General features: G+C 40.1%; 1 protein-coding gene across 1 annotated transcript; it reads right to left on the bottom strand.

Moving 5' to 3' along the window:
• Positions 1-975: 975 nt before the first annotated feature.
• LOC139417140 (transmembrane protein 256-like) lies at positions 976-10521 on the bottom strand. Its single transcript, XM_071166386.1, has 4 exons — positions 10341-10521; positions 9906-9943; positions 2915-2995; positions 976-1442 (listed from the first exon to the last, which is right to left on the bottom strand). The coding sequence occupies exons 1-4, from the start codon at positions 10420-10422 to the stop codon at positions 1299-1301; spliced, it is 345 nt and encodes a 114-aa protein (XP_071022487.1). The 5' UTR covers positions 10423-10521; the 3' UTR covers positions 976-1298.
• Between the last annotated feature and the right edge of the window lie 3402 nt (positions 10522-13923).

Genomic DNA, 13923 nt, shown 5'->3' with positions numbered 1-13923 from the left:
GAGAGACTGAGCCCAAGAGCGAGGGACACAGCCTGAGAGAGAGGGAGAAAGAGAGACCAGAGATTGAGAAACCAAAAAAAGGGAGTTTTAACACAGCGTATTGGAGCAGAACGTTGTGATCAGGGTTGTCAATTCTAACGAGGGGACACTGTGCTGCTTCAGTAATGAGTGACTGTTTGGGAGTGTGTGTGTGTAGTCCCAACGCTGCACGCCCAAAATGTCAGCAACCAGGAGGTGGAGGGAAACAGGCACAATGTGATGTGGCTGGGTGAGTGTGAATGGATTCTGAACACATTATGATGGTGCAGATCTCTCTCCTTTGTCCGTGGCACCATCTCACATTATCAACTTAAAATGCGCATACATGAGCCTCCAGCAGCCCTCCCACACAAACAGTCCATACATTTTCCTGCCTCCTCTCCTTGTCTCAGGAGCCCAAATGAACTAACTTGTGTAACCAGTGTTTCCATTCCAGAGATAACAATCGCAGTTTGATAGCCTGACCCCGTTTTCCCCAAAGCCCACTAATCAGCCTTCTAATGAGCATTTTATGAGTCGTGATCAAAGTTCACTGGGATGTGCTTTAGTCAATAGGATTTCTACTTTCAATGGACTCCCGAGTCAGTCGGCTGGCTTATGAGCGTCGAGCCACCCCCTGCAAATTGACCTGGAGATTTATAAAGCAATTTTCAAAAGATCCTCGCGCAGACGGCCTTCACACACACAGCCTACAATCAGGAAACGGGAGGATGGAATGAAGGAAGGAATTAGCGCTTCAATGGATTTCACTTCCAATTTGAATACAGATAGGTTTGAAGGAACGTAGCCCCGGCTAAAGTGAGGCCAGTGGTTAATGAACTCCGTGTTCTCTGTACACCGGTACTTAGAAGATTAAATGCTGATGGGCCAGAGACATTCACTATCAGAAGGCTTCCTCAGTAGGAACAAATAAGGGGTTACAGAGAAGTGATCAACTCTTTTCAAAAGGTTTATTTATGATTAAGGATTAATATACATTACTCTTTCGGATCCATTCAAACTGAAACGTGGGTGCGTTAACACCCACACACAAAAACAAGAGAAATTTAAGTCACAAGTACGTCAACATTTTCAAAAGTGATCCCTCACAACCTTATCTTCTCTTTACACCCATGACAGAACAACAGCAGGGTATAGATAAGTGACATTTTACCAACACCCCTTCTTCTCTGAACATAAGTCAGTTTGTGTCCTGTAGAGAAAGGTCATTCACCACCAGTAGGGTCCAAATATGGGGTCAGTGGTTAAAATGACAGAGTTCAGATGGCTATGGCCAGCCAGCCAGCGATCAGGAACATGCCCCCGTAAGGAGCCAGTTTCCTCAGGACAGGGTTCTCCGTCAGGGCCTGGTGATACAGGGCGCCACAGAACGCCCCCATGCCCACTACCAGGAGGGCGCCCGCCTGCAGAGAGAAGAGGGGAAAGTGACTGTGTGCTGACCATTTAAGACGTACACACAGCCTTCTCAGAATGTGGCATACAGTATCTGAAAATACATGTACTTGGACATCAAATCACTAATGCAAACAAAAATGGAGAATACATGCGGGCGGAGGATTATAATAAACCACAGAGATACATAATTATTGTGCCTTCAGAAAGTAATCACATCCCTTGACTTTTTCCACTTTGTTGTTACAACATGTATATGTTGTGTCAATGGCCTACACACAATACCCCATAATGTCAATGTGAAATTGTTTAGACATTTTTACTAATTAAAAATGAAAAGCTGAAATGTCTTGAGTCAATACGTATTCAACCCCTTTGTTATGGCAAGCCTGAATAAGTTCAGATGCATGGACTCACTGTGTGCAAGAAATGTTTAACATGATTTTTTTGAACGACTACCTCATCTCTGTACCCCACACATACAATTATCTGTCCCTCAGTCGAGCAGTGAATTTCAAACAGATTCAACCAAAGAGGTTTTCCAATGCCTCGCAAAGATGGGCACCTATTGGTAGACGGGTGAAAATAACTTTGGATGGTGTATCAATACACTCAGTCACTACAAAGATACAGACGTCCTTCCTAACTCAGTTGCCAGAGAGGAAGGAAGCCACTTAAGGATTTCACCATGAGGCCAATGGTGACTTTAAAAACAGAGTTCCATGGCTGTCAAAGGAAAAACTAAGGATGGATCGACATTGTAGTCAATCTACAAAATTAACCAAACTGACAGAACGAAAAGGAAGCCTTTACAGAGTACAGAATAAAAAATATTCCAAAACAAGTATCCTGTTTGCAAAAAGGCACAAAAGTAAAACTGCAAAAAATGTGGCAAAGAAATTCACTTTATGTCCTGAATACAAAGTGTTATGTTTGGGGCAAATCCAACACATTACTGAGTACCACTTCATATTTTCACGCATGGTGGTGGCTACATCATGTTATGGGTATGATCGTCATCAGCAAGGAGTTTTTTTTAGGATAAAAATCTAATGGAATATAGCTAAGCACAAGCAAAACCCTAGAGGAAAACCTGGTTCATTCTGCATTCCTTACACACACACAGCAAGACAACCTAAAATACAAGGCCAAACATACACTGGAGTTACTTGCCAGTTACTTGCACTTGGACATATCCAGACAGACTCATAGCTGTAATCACTGCCAAAAGTGATTCCAACATGTGTGAATACTTATGTAAATATTTCTGGATTTAATTTCAACAAACATGTTTCCACTTTGTCGTTATTGTGTATTGTGTGTAGATGGTTCATCCATTTTGATTTCAGACTGTAACAACAACATGTGGAATAAGTCTAAAGGGGTAGGAATACTTTCTGAAGACACCGTGTGTTCTGTTACAACACTAGAGTTCGATAGTTAATTCTGTCATTAGAATTGGAGCGAGGTATACAGTACATACCACAGCAGGTTTCCGACAGCGAGAGGCCCCCAGCAGAGCTATGCTGTGGTAGAAGTGGTACTTGTTGGCCGTCTCATACAGCTGAGGAAAGGTAGATACATTAGAGACCAGAACTGTCTGACAAATAAGTTGACAGGGTGGTATAACTTTGCATTATATTCATATTGGTTATTTTAATGCAATAAGCCCAGAAGGAGTGTGGTATATTGGCCATATTGCACAAACCCCTTATTGCCTTTTATAAACTTTTTTTTTGTGTATACACACAATACTGGTCAAAAGTTTGGACACACCTACTCATTTAAATGTTTCTTTATTTGTACTATTTTCTACATTTTAGAATAATAGCAGACATCGAAACTATGAAATATCACATACGGAATCATGTAGTAACAAAAAAATATATACAGTGCCTTGCGAAAGTATTCGGCCCCCTTGAACTTTGTGACCTTTTGCCACATTTCAGGCTTCAAACATAAAGATATAAAACTGTATTTTTTTGTGAAGAATCAACAACAAGTGGGACACAATCCTGAAGTGGAACGACATTTATTGGATATTTCAAACTTTTTTAACAAATCAAAAACTGAAAAATTGGGCGTGCTAAATTATTCAGGCCCCTTAAGTTAATACTTTGTAGCGCCACCTTTTGCTGCGATTACAGCTGTAAGTCGCTTGGGGTATGTCTCTATCAGTTTTGCACATCGAGAGACTGAAATTTTTTACCATTCCTCCTTGCAAAACAGCTCGAGCTCAGTGAGGTTGGATGGAGAGCATTTGTGAACTGCAGTTTTCAGTTCTTTCCACAGATTCTCGATTGGATTCAGGTCTGGACTTTGACTTGGCCATTCTAACACCTGGATATGTTTATTTTTGAACCATTCCATTGTAGATTTTGCTTTATGTTTTGGATCATTGTCTTGTTGGAAGACAAATCTCCGTCCCAGTCTCAGGTCTTTTGCAGACTCCATCAGGTTTTCTTCCAGAATGGTCCTGTATTTGGCTCCATCCATCTTCCCATCAATTTTAACCATCTTCCCTGTCCCTGCTGAAGAAAAGCAGGCCCAAACCATGATGCTGCCACCACCATGTTTGACAGTGGGGATGGTGTGTTCAGCGGTGTTGCTTTTACGCCAAACGTAACGTTTTTCATTGTTGCCAAAAAGTTCAATTTTGGTTTCATCTGACCAGAGCACCTTCTTCCACATGTTTGGTGTGTCTGCCAGGTGGCTTGTGGCAAACTTTAAACAACACTTTTTATGGATATCTTTAAGAAATGGCTTTCTTCTTGCCACTCTTCCATAAAGGCCAGATTTGTGCAATATACGACTGATTGTTGTCCTATGGACAGAGTCTCCCACCTCAGCTGTAGATCTCTGCAGTTCATCCAGAGTGATCATGGGCCTCTTGGCTGCATCTCTGATCAGTCTTCTCCTTGTATGAGCTGAAAGTTTAGAGGGACGGCCAGATCTTGGTAGATTTGCAGTGGTCTGATACTCCTTCCATTTCAATATTATCGCTTGCACAGTGCTCCTTGGGATGTTTAAAGCTTGGGAAATCTTTTTGTATCCAAATCTGGCTTTAAACTTCTTCACAACAGTATCTCGGACCTGCCTGGTGTGTTCCTTGTTCTTCATGATGCTCTCTGCGCTTTTGACGGACCTCTGAGACTATCACAGTGCAGGTGCATTTATACGGAGACTTGATTACACACAGGTGGATTGTATTTATCATCATTAGTCATTTAGGTCAACATTGGATCATTCAGAGATCCTCACTGAACTTCTGGAGAGAGTTTGCTGCACTGAAAGTAAAGGGGCTGAATAATTTTGCACGCCCAATTTTTCAGTTTTTGATTTGTTAAAAAAGTTTGAAATATCCAATAAATGTCGTTCCACTTCATGATTGTGTCCCACTTGTTGTTGATTCTTCACAAAAAAATACAGTTTTATATCTTTATGTTTGAAGCCTGAAATGTGGCAAAAGGTCGCAAAGTTCAAGGGGGCCGAATACTTTCGCAAGGCACTGTATATATATATATTTTTTGATTTATGTTCTTTGAAGTAGCCACCTTTTGCTTTGACAGCTTTACGCACTCTTGGCATTCTCTCAACCAGCTTCACCTGGAATGCTTTTCCAACAGTCTTGAAGGAGTTCCCACATTTGCTGAGCACTTGTTGGCTGCTTTACCTTCACTTGGCGGTCGACTCATCCCAATTGGGTTGAGGTCAGGTGATTGCGAAGGCCAGGTCATCTGATGCATTACTCCATCACTCTCATTCTTGGTCAAATAGCCATTACACAGCCTGGAGGTGTGTTGGGTCATTGTCCTGTTGAAAAACAAATGATAGTCCCACTAAGCCCAAACCGGAAGGGATGACATATCTCTGCAGAATGCTGTGGTATCCATGTTGGTTAAGTGTGGTATCCATGTTGGTTAAGTGTGCCTTGAATTCTAAATAAATCACTGACAGTGCCACCAGCAAAACACCTCCACACCTCCATACTTCAGTGGGAACCACACATGCAGAGATCATCAATTCACCTACTTTGCATCTCACAAAGACACCAAAAACCTCAAATTTGGACTCATCAGACCAAAGGACAGATTTCCACTGGTCTAATGTCCATTTCTCATGTTTGGTGTCCTATAGTAGTGGTTTCTTTGACCATGAAGGCCTGATTCACACAGTCTCCACTGAACAGTTGATGTTGAGATGTGTCAGTTATTTGAACTCTGAAGCATCTATTTGGGCTGCAATTTCTGAGGCTAGTAACTCTAATGAACTTATCCTCGGCAGCAGAGGTAGGTAACTCTGGGTTAGAGGTCGACCGATTAAATCGAATGGCCGATTAATTAGGGCCGATTTTAAGTTTTCATAACAATAGGAAATCTGTATATTTGGACACCAATTTGGCCTTTAAAAAAAAAAAAAAATGTTTACACCTTTATTTAATCTTTATTTAATTAGGCAAGTCAGTTAAGAACACATTCTTATTTTCAATGGCGGTTTAGGAACGGTGGGTTAACTGCCTTGTTCAGGGGCAGAACAACAGATTTTTACCTTGTCAGCTCAGGGATTCAATCTTGCAACCTTATAGTTAACTAGTCCAACGCTCTAACCACCTGATTACATTGCACTCCACGAGGAGCCTGCCTATAACGCGAATGCAGTAAGCCAAGGTAAGTTTCTAGCTAGCATTAAACATATCTTATAAAAAACAATCAATCAATCATAATCACTAGTTAACTACACGTGGTTGATGATATTACTAGTTTATCTAGCGTGTCCTGCGTTACATATAATCGATGCGGTGCGTATCGTTGCTCCAATGTGTACCTAACCATAAACATCAATGCCTTTCTTAAAATCAATACACAGAAGTATATATTTTTAACCTGTATATTTTGTTAAAATAAATCCAGATTAGCAGGCAATATTAACCAGGTGAAATTGTGTCACTTCTCTTACGTTCATTGCACGCAGAGTCAGTGTATATGCAACAGTTTGGTAGCCTAATTTGCCAGAATTGTACGTAATTATGACATAACATTGAAGGTTGTGCAATGTACAGGAATATTTAGACTTAGGGTTGTCACCCGTTAGATAAAATACGGAACGGTTCCATATTTCACTGACAGAATAAACATGTTTTCGAGATGATAGTTTCCGGATTTGACCATATTTATGACCTAAGGCTCGTATTTGTGTGTTACTATGTTATAACTAAGTCTATGATGTGATAGAGCAGTCTGACTGAGTGATGGTAGGCAGCAGCAGGCTCGTAAGCCTTCATTCAAACAGCACTTTTGTGCGTTTTGCCAGCAACTCTTCGCTGTGCTTCAAGAGTTGCACTGTTTATGACTTCAAGTCTATCAACTCCCGAGATTAGGCTAGTGTAACCGATGTGAAATGGCTAGCTAGTTACCGGGGTGCGCGCTAATAGCGTTTCAAACGTCACTCGCTCTGAGACTTGGAGTGGTTGTTCCCCTTGCTCTGCATGGGTAACGCTGCTTCAAGGGTGGCTGTTGTCGATGTGTTCCTGGTTCGAGCCCAGGTAGGAGCGAGGAGAGGGATTGAAGCTATACTGTTACACTGGCAATACTAAAGTGCCTATAAGAACATATACTAGTCATATAACAGGTATATGAAATACAAATGGTAGAGAGAGAAAGTCCTATAATTCCTATAATAACTACAACCTAAAACTTTTTACCTGGGAATATTGAAGACTCATGTTAAAAGGAACCACCAGCTTTCATATGTTCTCAAGTTCTGAGCAAGGAACTTAAACGTTAGCTTTTTTACATAGCACATATTGCACTTTTACTTTCTTCAACACTTTGTTTTTGCATTATTTAAAACAAATTGAACATGTTTCATTATTTATTTGAGGCTAAATTAATATTATTGATGTATTATATTAAGTTAAAACAAGTGTTCATTCAGTATTGTTGTAATTGTCATTATTACAAATAATATATATTTTTTGTATTATTATTATTTATTTATTTTAAATCGGCATCGGCTTTTTGGACCCCCAATAAATCGGTATCGGCATTGAAAAATCATAATCGGTCGACCTCTACTCTGGGTCTTCCTTTCCTGTGGTGGTCCTCATGAGAGCCAGTTTCATCATAGCACTTGATGGTTTTTGCAATTGCACTTGAAGAAACTTTCAAAGTTCTTAATTTTCCAGATTGACTGACCTTCATGTCTTAAAGTAATGATGGACTGTCATTTCTCTTTGCTTATTTGAGCTGTTCTTGCCATAATATGGACTTGGTCTTTTACCAAATAGGGTTATATTCTGTATACCATCCCTACCTTGTCACAACACATTGGCTCAAACGCATTTAAGAAGGAAAGAAATTCCACAAATTAACTTAGCAAGACACACCTGTTAATTTAAATATATTCCAGGTGACTACCTAATGAAGCTGGTTGAGAGAATGCCAGGAGAGTGCAAAGCTTTCATCAAGGCAAAGGGTGACTACTTTGAAGAATTTAAAATATATTTGTTTAACACTTTTTTTGGTTACTACATTATTCAAAATGTGTTGACTACATGATTCAAAATGTGTTATTTCATAGTTTTGATGTCTTCACTATTATTTTACAATGTAGAAAAAAGAATAAAGAAAAACCCTTGAGTAGATGTGTCCAAAGTTTTGACTGGTAACTTGTGTGTGTAAAGTCGGAAGTTTACATAAACCTTAGCCAAATACATTTCAACTCAGTTTTTCACAATACCTGACATTTAATCCTATTACAAATTCCCTGTCTTAGGTCAGTAGGTCAGAAGTTTACATACACTCAATTAGTATTTGGTAGCATTGCCTTTAAATTGTTTAACTTGGGTCAAACATTTTGGGCAGCCTTCAACAAGCTTCCCACAAGAAGTTGGGTGTATTTTGGCCCATTCCTCCTGACAGAGCTGGTATAATTGAGTCAGGTTTGTAGGCCTCCTTGATCACACACACACTTTTTCAGTTCTGCCCACACATTTCCTATAGGGTTGAGGTCAGGGCTTTGTGATGGCCACTCCAATACCTTGACTTTGTTGTCCTTAAGCCATTTTGCTACAACTTTGGAAGTATGCTTAGGGTCCTTGTCCATTTGGAAGACCCATTTGCGACCAAGCTTAACGTCCTGACAGATGTCTTGAGATGTTGCTTCAATATATCCACATAATTTTCCACCCTCATGATGCCATCTATTTTGTGAAGTGCACCAGTACTTCCAGCAGCAAAGCACCCCCACAACATGATGCTGCCACCCCCGTAGCAAAGGACCTTGTGAAGATGCTGGAGGAAACAGGTACAAAAGTATCTATATCCCCAGTAAAATGAGTCCTATATCGACATAACCTGAAAGGGCGCTCAGCAAAAAAAGAAGCCACTACTCCAAAACCGCCATAAAAAAGCCAGACTACAGTTTGCAACTGTACATGGGGACAAAGATCGTACTTTTTGGAGAAATGTCCTCTGGTCTGATGAAACAAAAATAGAACTGTTTGGCCATAATGACCATCATTATGTTTGGAGGAAAAAGGGGGAGGCTTGCAAGCCGAAGAACACCATCCCATCCGTGAAGCACGGGGGTGGCAGCATCATGTTGTGGGGGTGCTTTGCTGCAGGAGGGACTGGTGCACTTCACAAAATAGATGGCATCCTGAGGATGGAAAATTATGTGGATATATTGAAGCAACATCTCAAGACATCAGTCAGGAAGTTGAAGTTTCGTCACAAATGGACAATGACCCCAAGCATACTTCCAAAGTTGTGGCAAAATGGCTTAAGGACAACAAAGTCAAGGTATTGGAGTGGCCATCATAAAGGCCTGACCTCAATCCTGTAGAAAATGTGTGGGCAGAACTGAAAAAGTGTGTGCTAGCAAGGACTACAAACCTGACTCAGTTACACCAGCTCGGCAGGAGGAATGGGTGAAAATTCACCCAACTTATTGTGGGAAGACTGCCCAAAACATTTGACCCAAGTTAAACAATTTAAAGGCAATGCTACCAAATACTAATTGAGTGTATGTAAACTTCCGACGCACAGAGAAAGTGATGAAAGAAATTAAAGCTGAAATAAAATCACTCTACTATTATTCTGGCATTTCACATTCTTAAAATAAAGTGATGATCCTAACTGACCTAAAACAGGCAATTTTAACTAGGATTAAATGTCAGGAATAGTGAAAAACAGAGTTTAAAATGTATTTGGCTAAGGTGTAGGTAAACTTCTGACTTCAACTGTATGACAGGTATGACAAAACATTTATTTTTTACTGCTCTAATTACATTGGTAACCAGTTTATAATAGCAAATGCTTTTTAAGCATTAACGCACGAGGGGGTGTGATATGACCAATTTACCACGGCCGCGTTGCGTTGTGCAAGATAACAGCCCTTAGCCGTGGTATATTGGCCATATATCACACCCCCTTGTGCCTTATTACTTAAATAGCATATGAAACAACACTTACCACGATCGAGTAATCGCCTGGATCTTTGTTTTTGAAACCTAAATAAACAAATAGGAGATATTGTAAAGGGCCAGGACAGCTACAGTAATAGCAGCACCACAAAACAGGTGGTCATGTCATGTGATATCAAGAACAGTGAAGCCTATTTGTGTAACTTTATGTTTAGCCATCAGGAGCCTGCAATATACACCTTTTCATTCGGTTAATGTGCATCATTAACAGTAGCATGAAAACTGCAGCCTGAAAGCACACTGTAGGCTACATATAGCTAATTACATTATTATTTAGCACTAGTGACATGGCCCAATGAGTGACATAAGCATGTCCAGCAGCGCATACACAACAACATGCCTAACTTTTAAAGTTCACTAACGTTACACAATCATTTAATCTGGTTGTTATGCCCCGCTCAATTACGAAGACGTGAAATCCTACCGTGAGCTCCGTATGCCCCAGCCGTGACAGCAAGCGCCCCGGACACTCCTGCTAACCTCTGCACAACCAAAGACGCGGTCATTGCTCAATTTTACAAGGCGCTAAATGACTGTGAAAGATAAAGGAAACTGCATGCAGTAGGGCGCTCTTCTGGGAGAGAACATCCGCCGGTAGAATTGTTTACTGAACCAAAATGGCGCTCATCGTGTTACAGTTTCCAATGTCCGGCATACATTTTATGTAACTTTTATATAAGTGCGGCTCATTATGGCAAATGAAAATATCCTTGTATAGCCTAATAATATTGTAAGATCTCTTCAGACAAAGCCTTATGGAATGGCACCACTAGCACAACACTGATTTGCACATAAACAGTTATTTTCTGTTATCTTCAGACATTGTTATAAAGTTATGCTATTTATCACAGGCGAAATTGCCTCATGGGATGGGGGGACATGACGCCCCCCCCAATAATTTATTTGAGTAAAAAAAATGTCATGACAGGTCTGATGGAAAAGGCATGTAAAATTAATAATTCGAGAAATGGTGGTGGAAATGACTTTATGTGCAAATGTTGATATAATAACTATCATATATCGAAGTAAACTTGGAGTCAAGCGATGTTGTGTGGTCCTCCCACTAATATTCGGGAAAGCATGCAGTTTAGGTTGACTCAGTGAAATGACGTTGCCACGAGCAGCAACGCAGATATTGAGATGAGCAAGATGCAAGACTTTGCTTTCACACAGTCACACACAGTGTCTGTGCATGTGCCAGGGTTCACTTCACGCTGTTCACAGCATGGTATCCAGGCACCAAAACAGAGGAGAAGTTGAGACTCAAGCTTCCACGCTCTTAGTTGTTGCCGGAATTGATCCACTATGCTGTTTACTTTCAGCATCTACGTCCTATCGCTGAGTCTACCATTACGTACATATTAAATAAGTTGTGATGAACTTCATAGGGTGGTGAAGGTGCATGGCGATGAGCTCGATGCTTCTTTCCAATAAATATCGAGGGTCTCATTCTGGTGACATGATGATCGATGCTTGGCTGCCGTTTGACAAATACAAATAATATCACTATTTTGTCAATAAAATCTCCTCATGTAGGCTATACTCACACGGTATCTGCGAGCTGTTGGTTAGAGTGCACGTGAGTGGGCACGTTCCGCTACATAACATAACATTATTTTGTAACAAAACCCTCAGTAGAGTTCAAAATGCAATGAAAACCCATTTAACTTGCATTTTTTATTTGGTACATGGGCATTTAATTGCAAAAGTTATTTGTATGCGACAATGTCATCACGCACAGCCTTTTATCTGCAACAAGTTAATTCGATGGAAACACACTTTTTTTCTATAGAGACTTCGGAATATTCAATTGAAAAACTGTCACTAATTGGCTACATACAGCATGAAACATAAAGCACTGCAGTTTAAAAACATTTCCATATGGAGCAAAAAGATGGTTTTGGGGAGGTGTGGGGGTCTAGGGGGGCCAACTAGGGGTCAAAACATTGACATTCCCCCACTTCATTTTCCATCATCGTGTTTACTCTATCTTTAATTAAACTCATTTAAAGGGACGATCTCCTGTAATTTCAGGACATTTTGAAGCTCGTTTCAAGCGGAAGCGGCAGAGACCTTGAACACTTTTTTCCCCTAGCTCTGAATGGGCCTTATGCACAGTCAACAAAACACAGTCATGTGAGCGTAGGCAATAGTTGCCCTTTGTCTGCTGGACAATGTACTGTAGGTACACAGGTAAAATGGGACCTGTCTCAGCATGGCCTTAAAAATGTTAACCTTGGGAGGTGGAGAGTGGCTGCATAAAAGCTCTCACACTCTTGTCTTTGACCCGCCTAACCTCAAATTCACAGCTAAAATAAAATAAAATAAAAATATAAAACAAACTTTTTTACCTTGACTGTTTTAAGAGCTACATTTGAAATCCATAATTCATAGGACTGCTTGAATTACAGCAATGCAGTTCACATAAATTATTTATAGCACTACTCTCCCATTTTCATTTTCACTCTAAAACGTTACCCGCTTTAGAGAAGGCTTAGTTTGTCCAACCCTCCATTATTGCCTTAGACTACACACTAAAATTTGACAAAGTTACAGGGACTCAATGAAGAGAGTTGCGTTAGTGTTCACTTCATGGCTCATACAATTACAATTCAAAATGCTAATGTTTCACAAGCAGTGAGCTCCTTTTCTTTGTTACGATACATTTTGAATATAGGCCTAGTCTATTTTCACTGTCAACAGGAAATGTTGGAAAGATAATGTTGTTTACTTTTATACATAATATAAACATTTGCTTGTATCCTTCCTGCTTGAGAAGTGGAACAATTGTGTTGACCAGCTGGGGGCGCTGTTTTACTGTCTCAACCACTGTGCAGATTTGTCCAGAAAGCTTTTACTACAGAATACTACAGTACTTTCTATAGGATTCTTTAGTCAACTGTAGTATACTGTAGAATACTATACTATACACTGTAGTATCCCTCGATCATGTGTAGCACTTAGTATAGAATTTTGTAGTATACTGTAGAATACTAGAGTATTATCCCCAACAAAATGCTGTTGTAAATACTACAGGAATGCTTTCAAAAACAATAAAGTCTGCAAAAATGCATAAAAAGAGCTCTGAACTCTCCGTTCAGAACCCATACCTACCTACCTACAGGTTATGGAAAATGTCATTTTTTTGAATTTCTCTTGTAGGTTTCATCAAGGTTACATCAGACAGTATACTACAGTCTACAAAGCACTACAGTAAATACACCAGCATACTACTGTCCACTAAAGCACTACAGTAATTACAATAGAAAATGCAACAAAAAAGAAATACTACAATACTACAGTAAACTGTAAATACAACTGTAATAATGTAGGCCTACCCACATGAAAAAACATTACAGGGAACACTATAGTATTCCTTACATAGTATACATTATAGTATTTTTCCATGTGGGTAGGCCTACATCCTTGCCAATTAGCAGTTTGATGTTAATGAGGGTCACAGCACATACATGTAGCTGAGAACCCCCCAAAAAACAGTCATGTATTATCAAATCCTATTAAGCCTGGTGACTGAGAATCATGTGTAAGGAATGTTAATACAATGTTTGTCATTAACACTTGTTAATGAGCTTTTAATTAAAAACAAGCCTTGTGGCTTCCCGTCCTCCCTCATCTGTGAGATAGGCCTCTCTCGTTCTCTCTCTCTCTCTCTCTCTCTCTCTCTCTCTCTCTCTCTCTCTCTCTCTCTCTCTCTCTCTCTCTCTCTCTCTCTCTCTCTCTCTCTCTCTCTCTCTCTCTCTCTCTCTCTCTCTCTCTCTCCTATATCTGTCTGAGGGGGTCTGGCAGTGAGTTCGTGTGTCATGATTAGTTTGCATTGGTGTGAATGAGATAAATTAGAGGTAATTTTGCAAGCCAATTCTAACTGGCGTTAGACTTCCGATCATTGCCCCAACACTAGTTACTGATGGTGCTAGTTAGCAACTTCCTTCAAACTGCATGCAGAGACATAAAAATGGTATCCACAAGTTTATCTGACTCTGGGGAAG

This window comes from Oncorhynchus clarkii, chromosome 9, assembly GCF_045791955.1.
Source record: "Oncorhynchus clarkii lewisi isolate Uvic-CL-2024 chromosome 9, UVic_Ocla_1.0, whole genome shotgun sequence".
NCBI lineage: Eukaryota > Metazoa > Chordata > Actinopteri > Salmoniformes > Salmonidae > Oncorhynchus > Oncorhynchus clarkii.
The sequence above is the reverse complement of the archived record's forward strand: the minus strand, read 5'-3'. Positions and strand labels throughout refer to the sequence as shown.

Coding starts and splice junctions, on each gene's coding strand:
- LOC139417140 (XM_071166386.1), bottom strand. CDS start 10,422: ATGACCGCGTCTTTGGTTGTGCAGAGGTTAGCAGGAGTGTCCGGGGCG. Junction 9,944..10,340: donor TGGGGCATACGGAGCTCACG/GTAGGATTTCAC, acceptor TTGTTTATTTAG/GTTTCAAAAACAAAGATCCA. Junction 1,443..2,914: donor GCTGTCGGAAACCTGCTGTG/GTATGTACTGTA, acceptor TTCTCTCTGCAG/GCGGGCGCCCTCCTGGTAGT.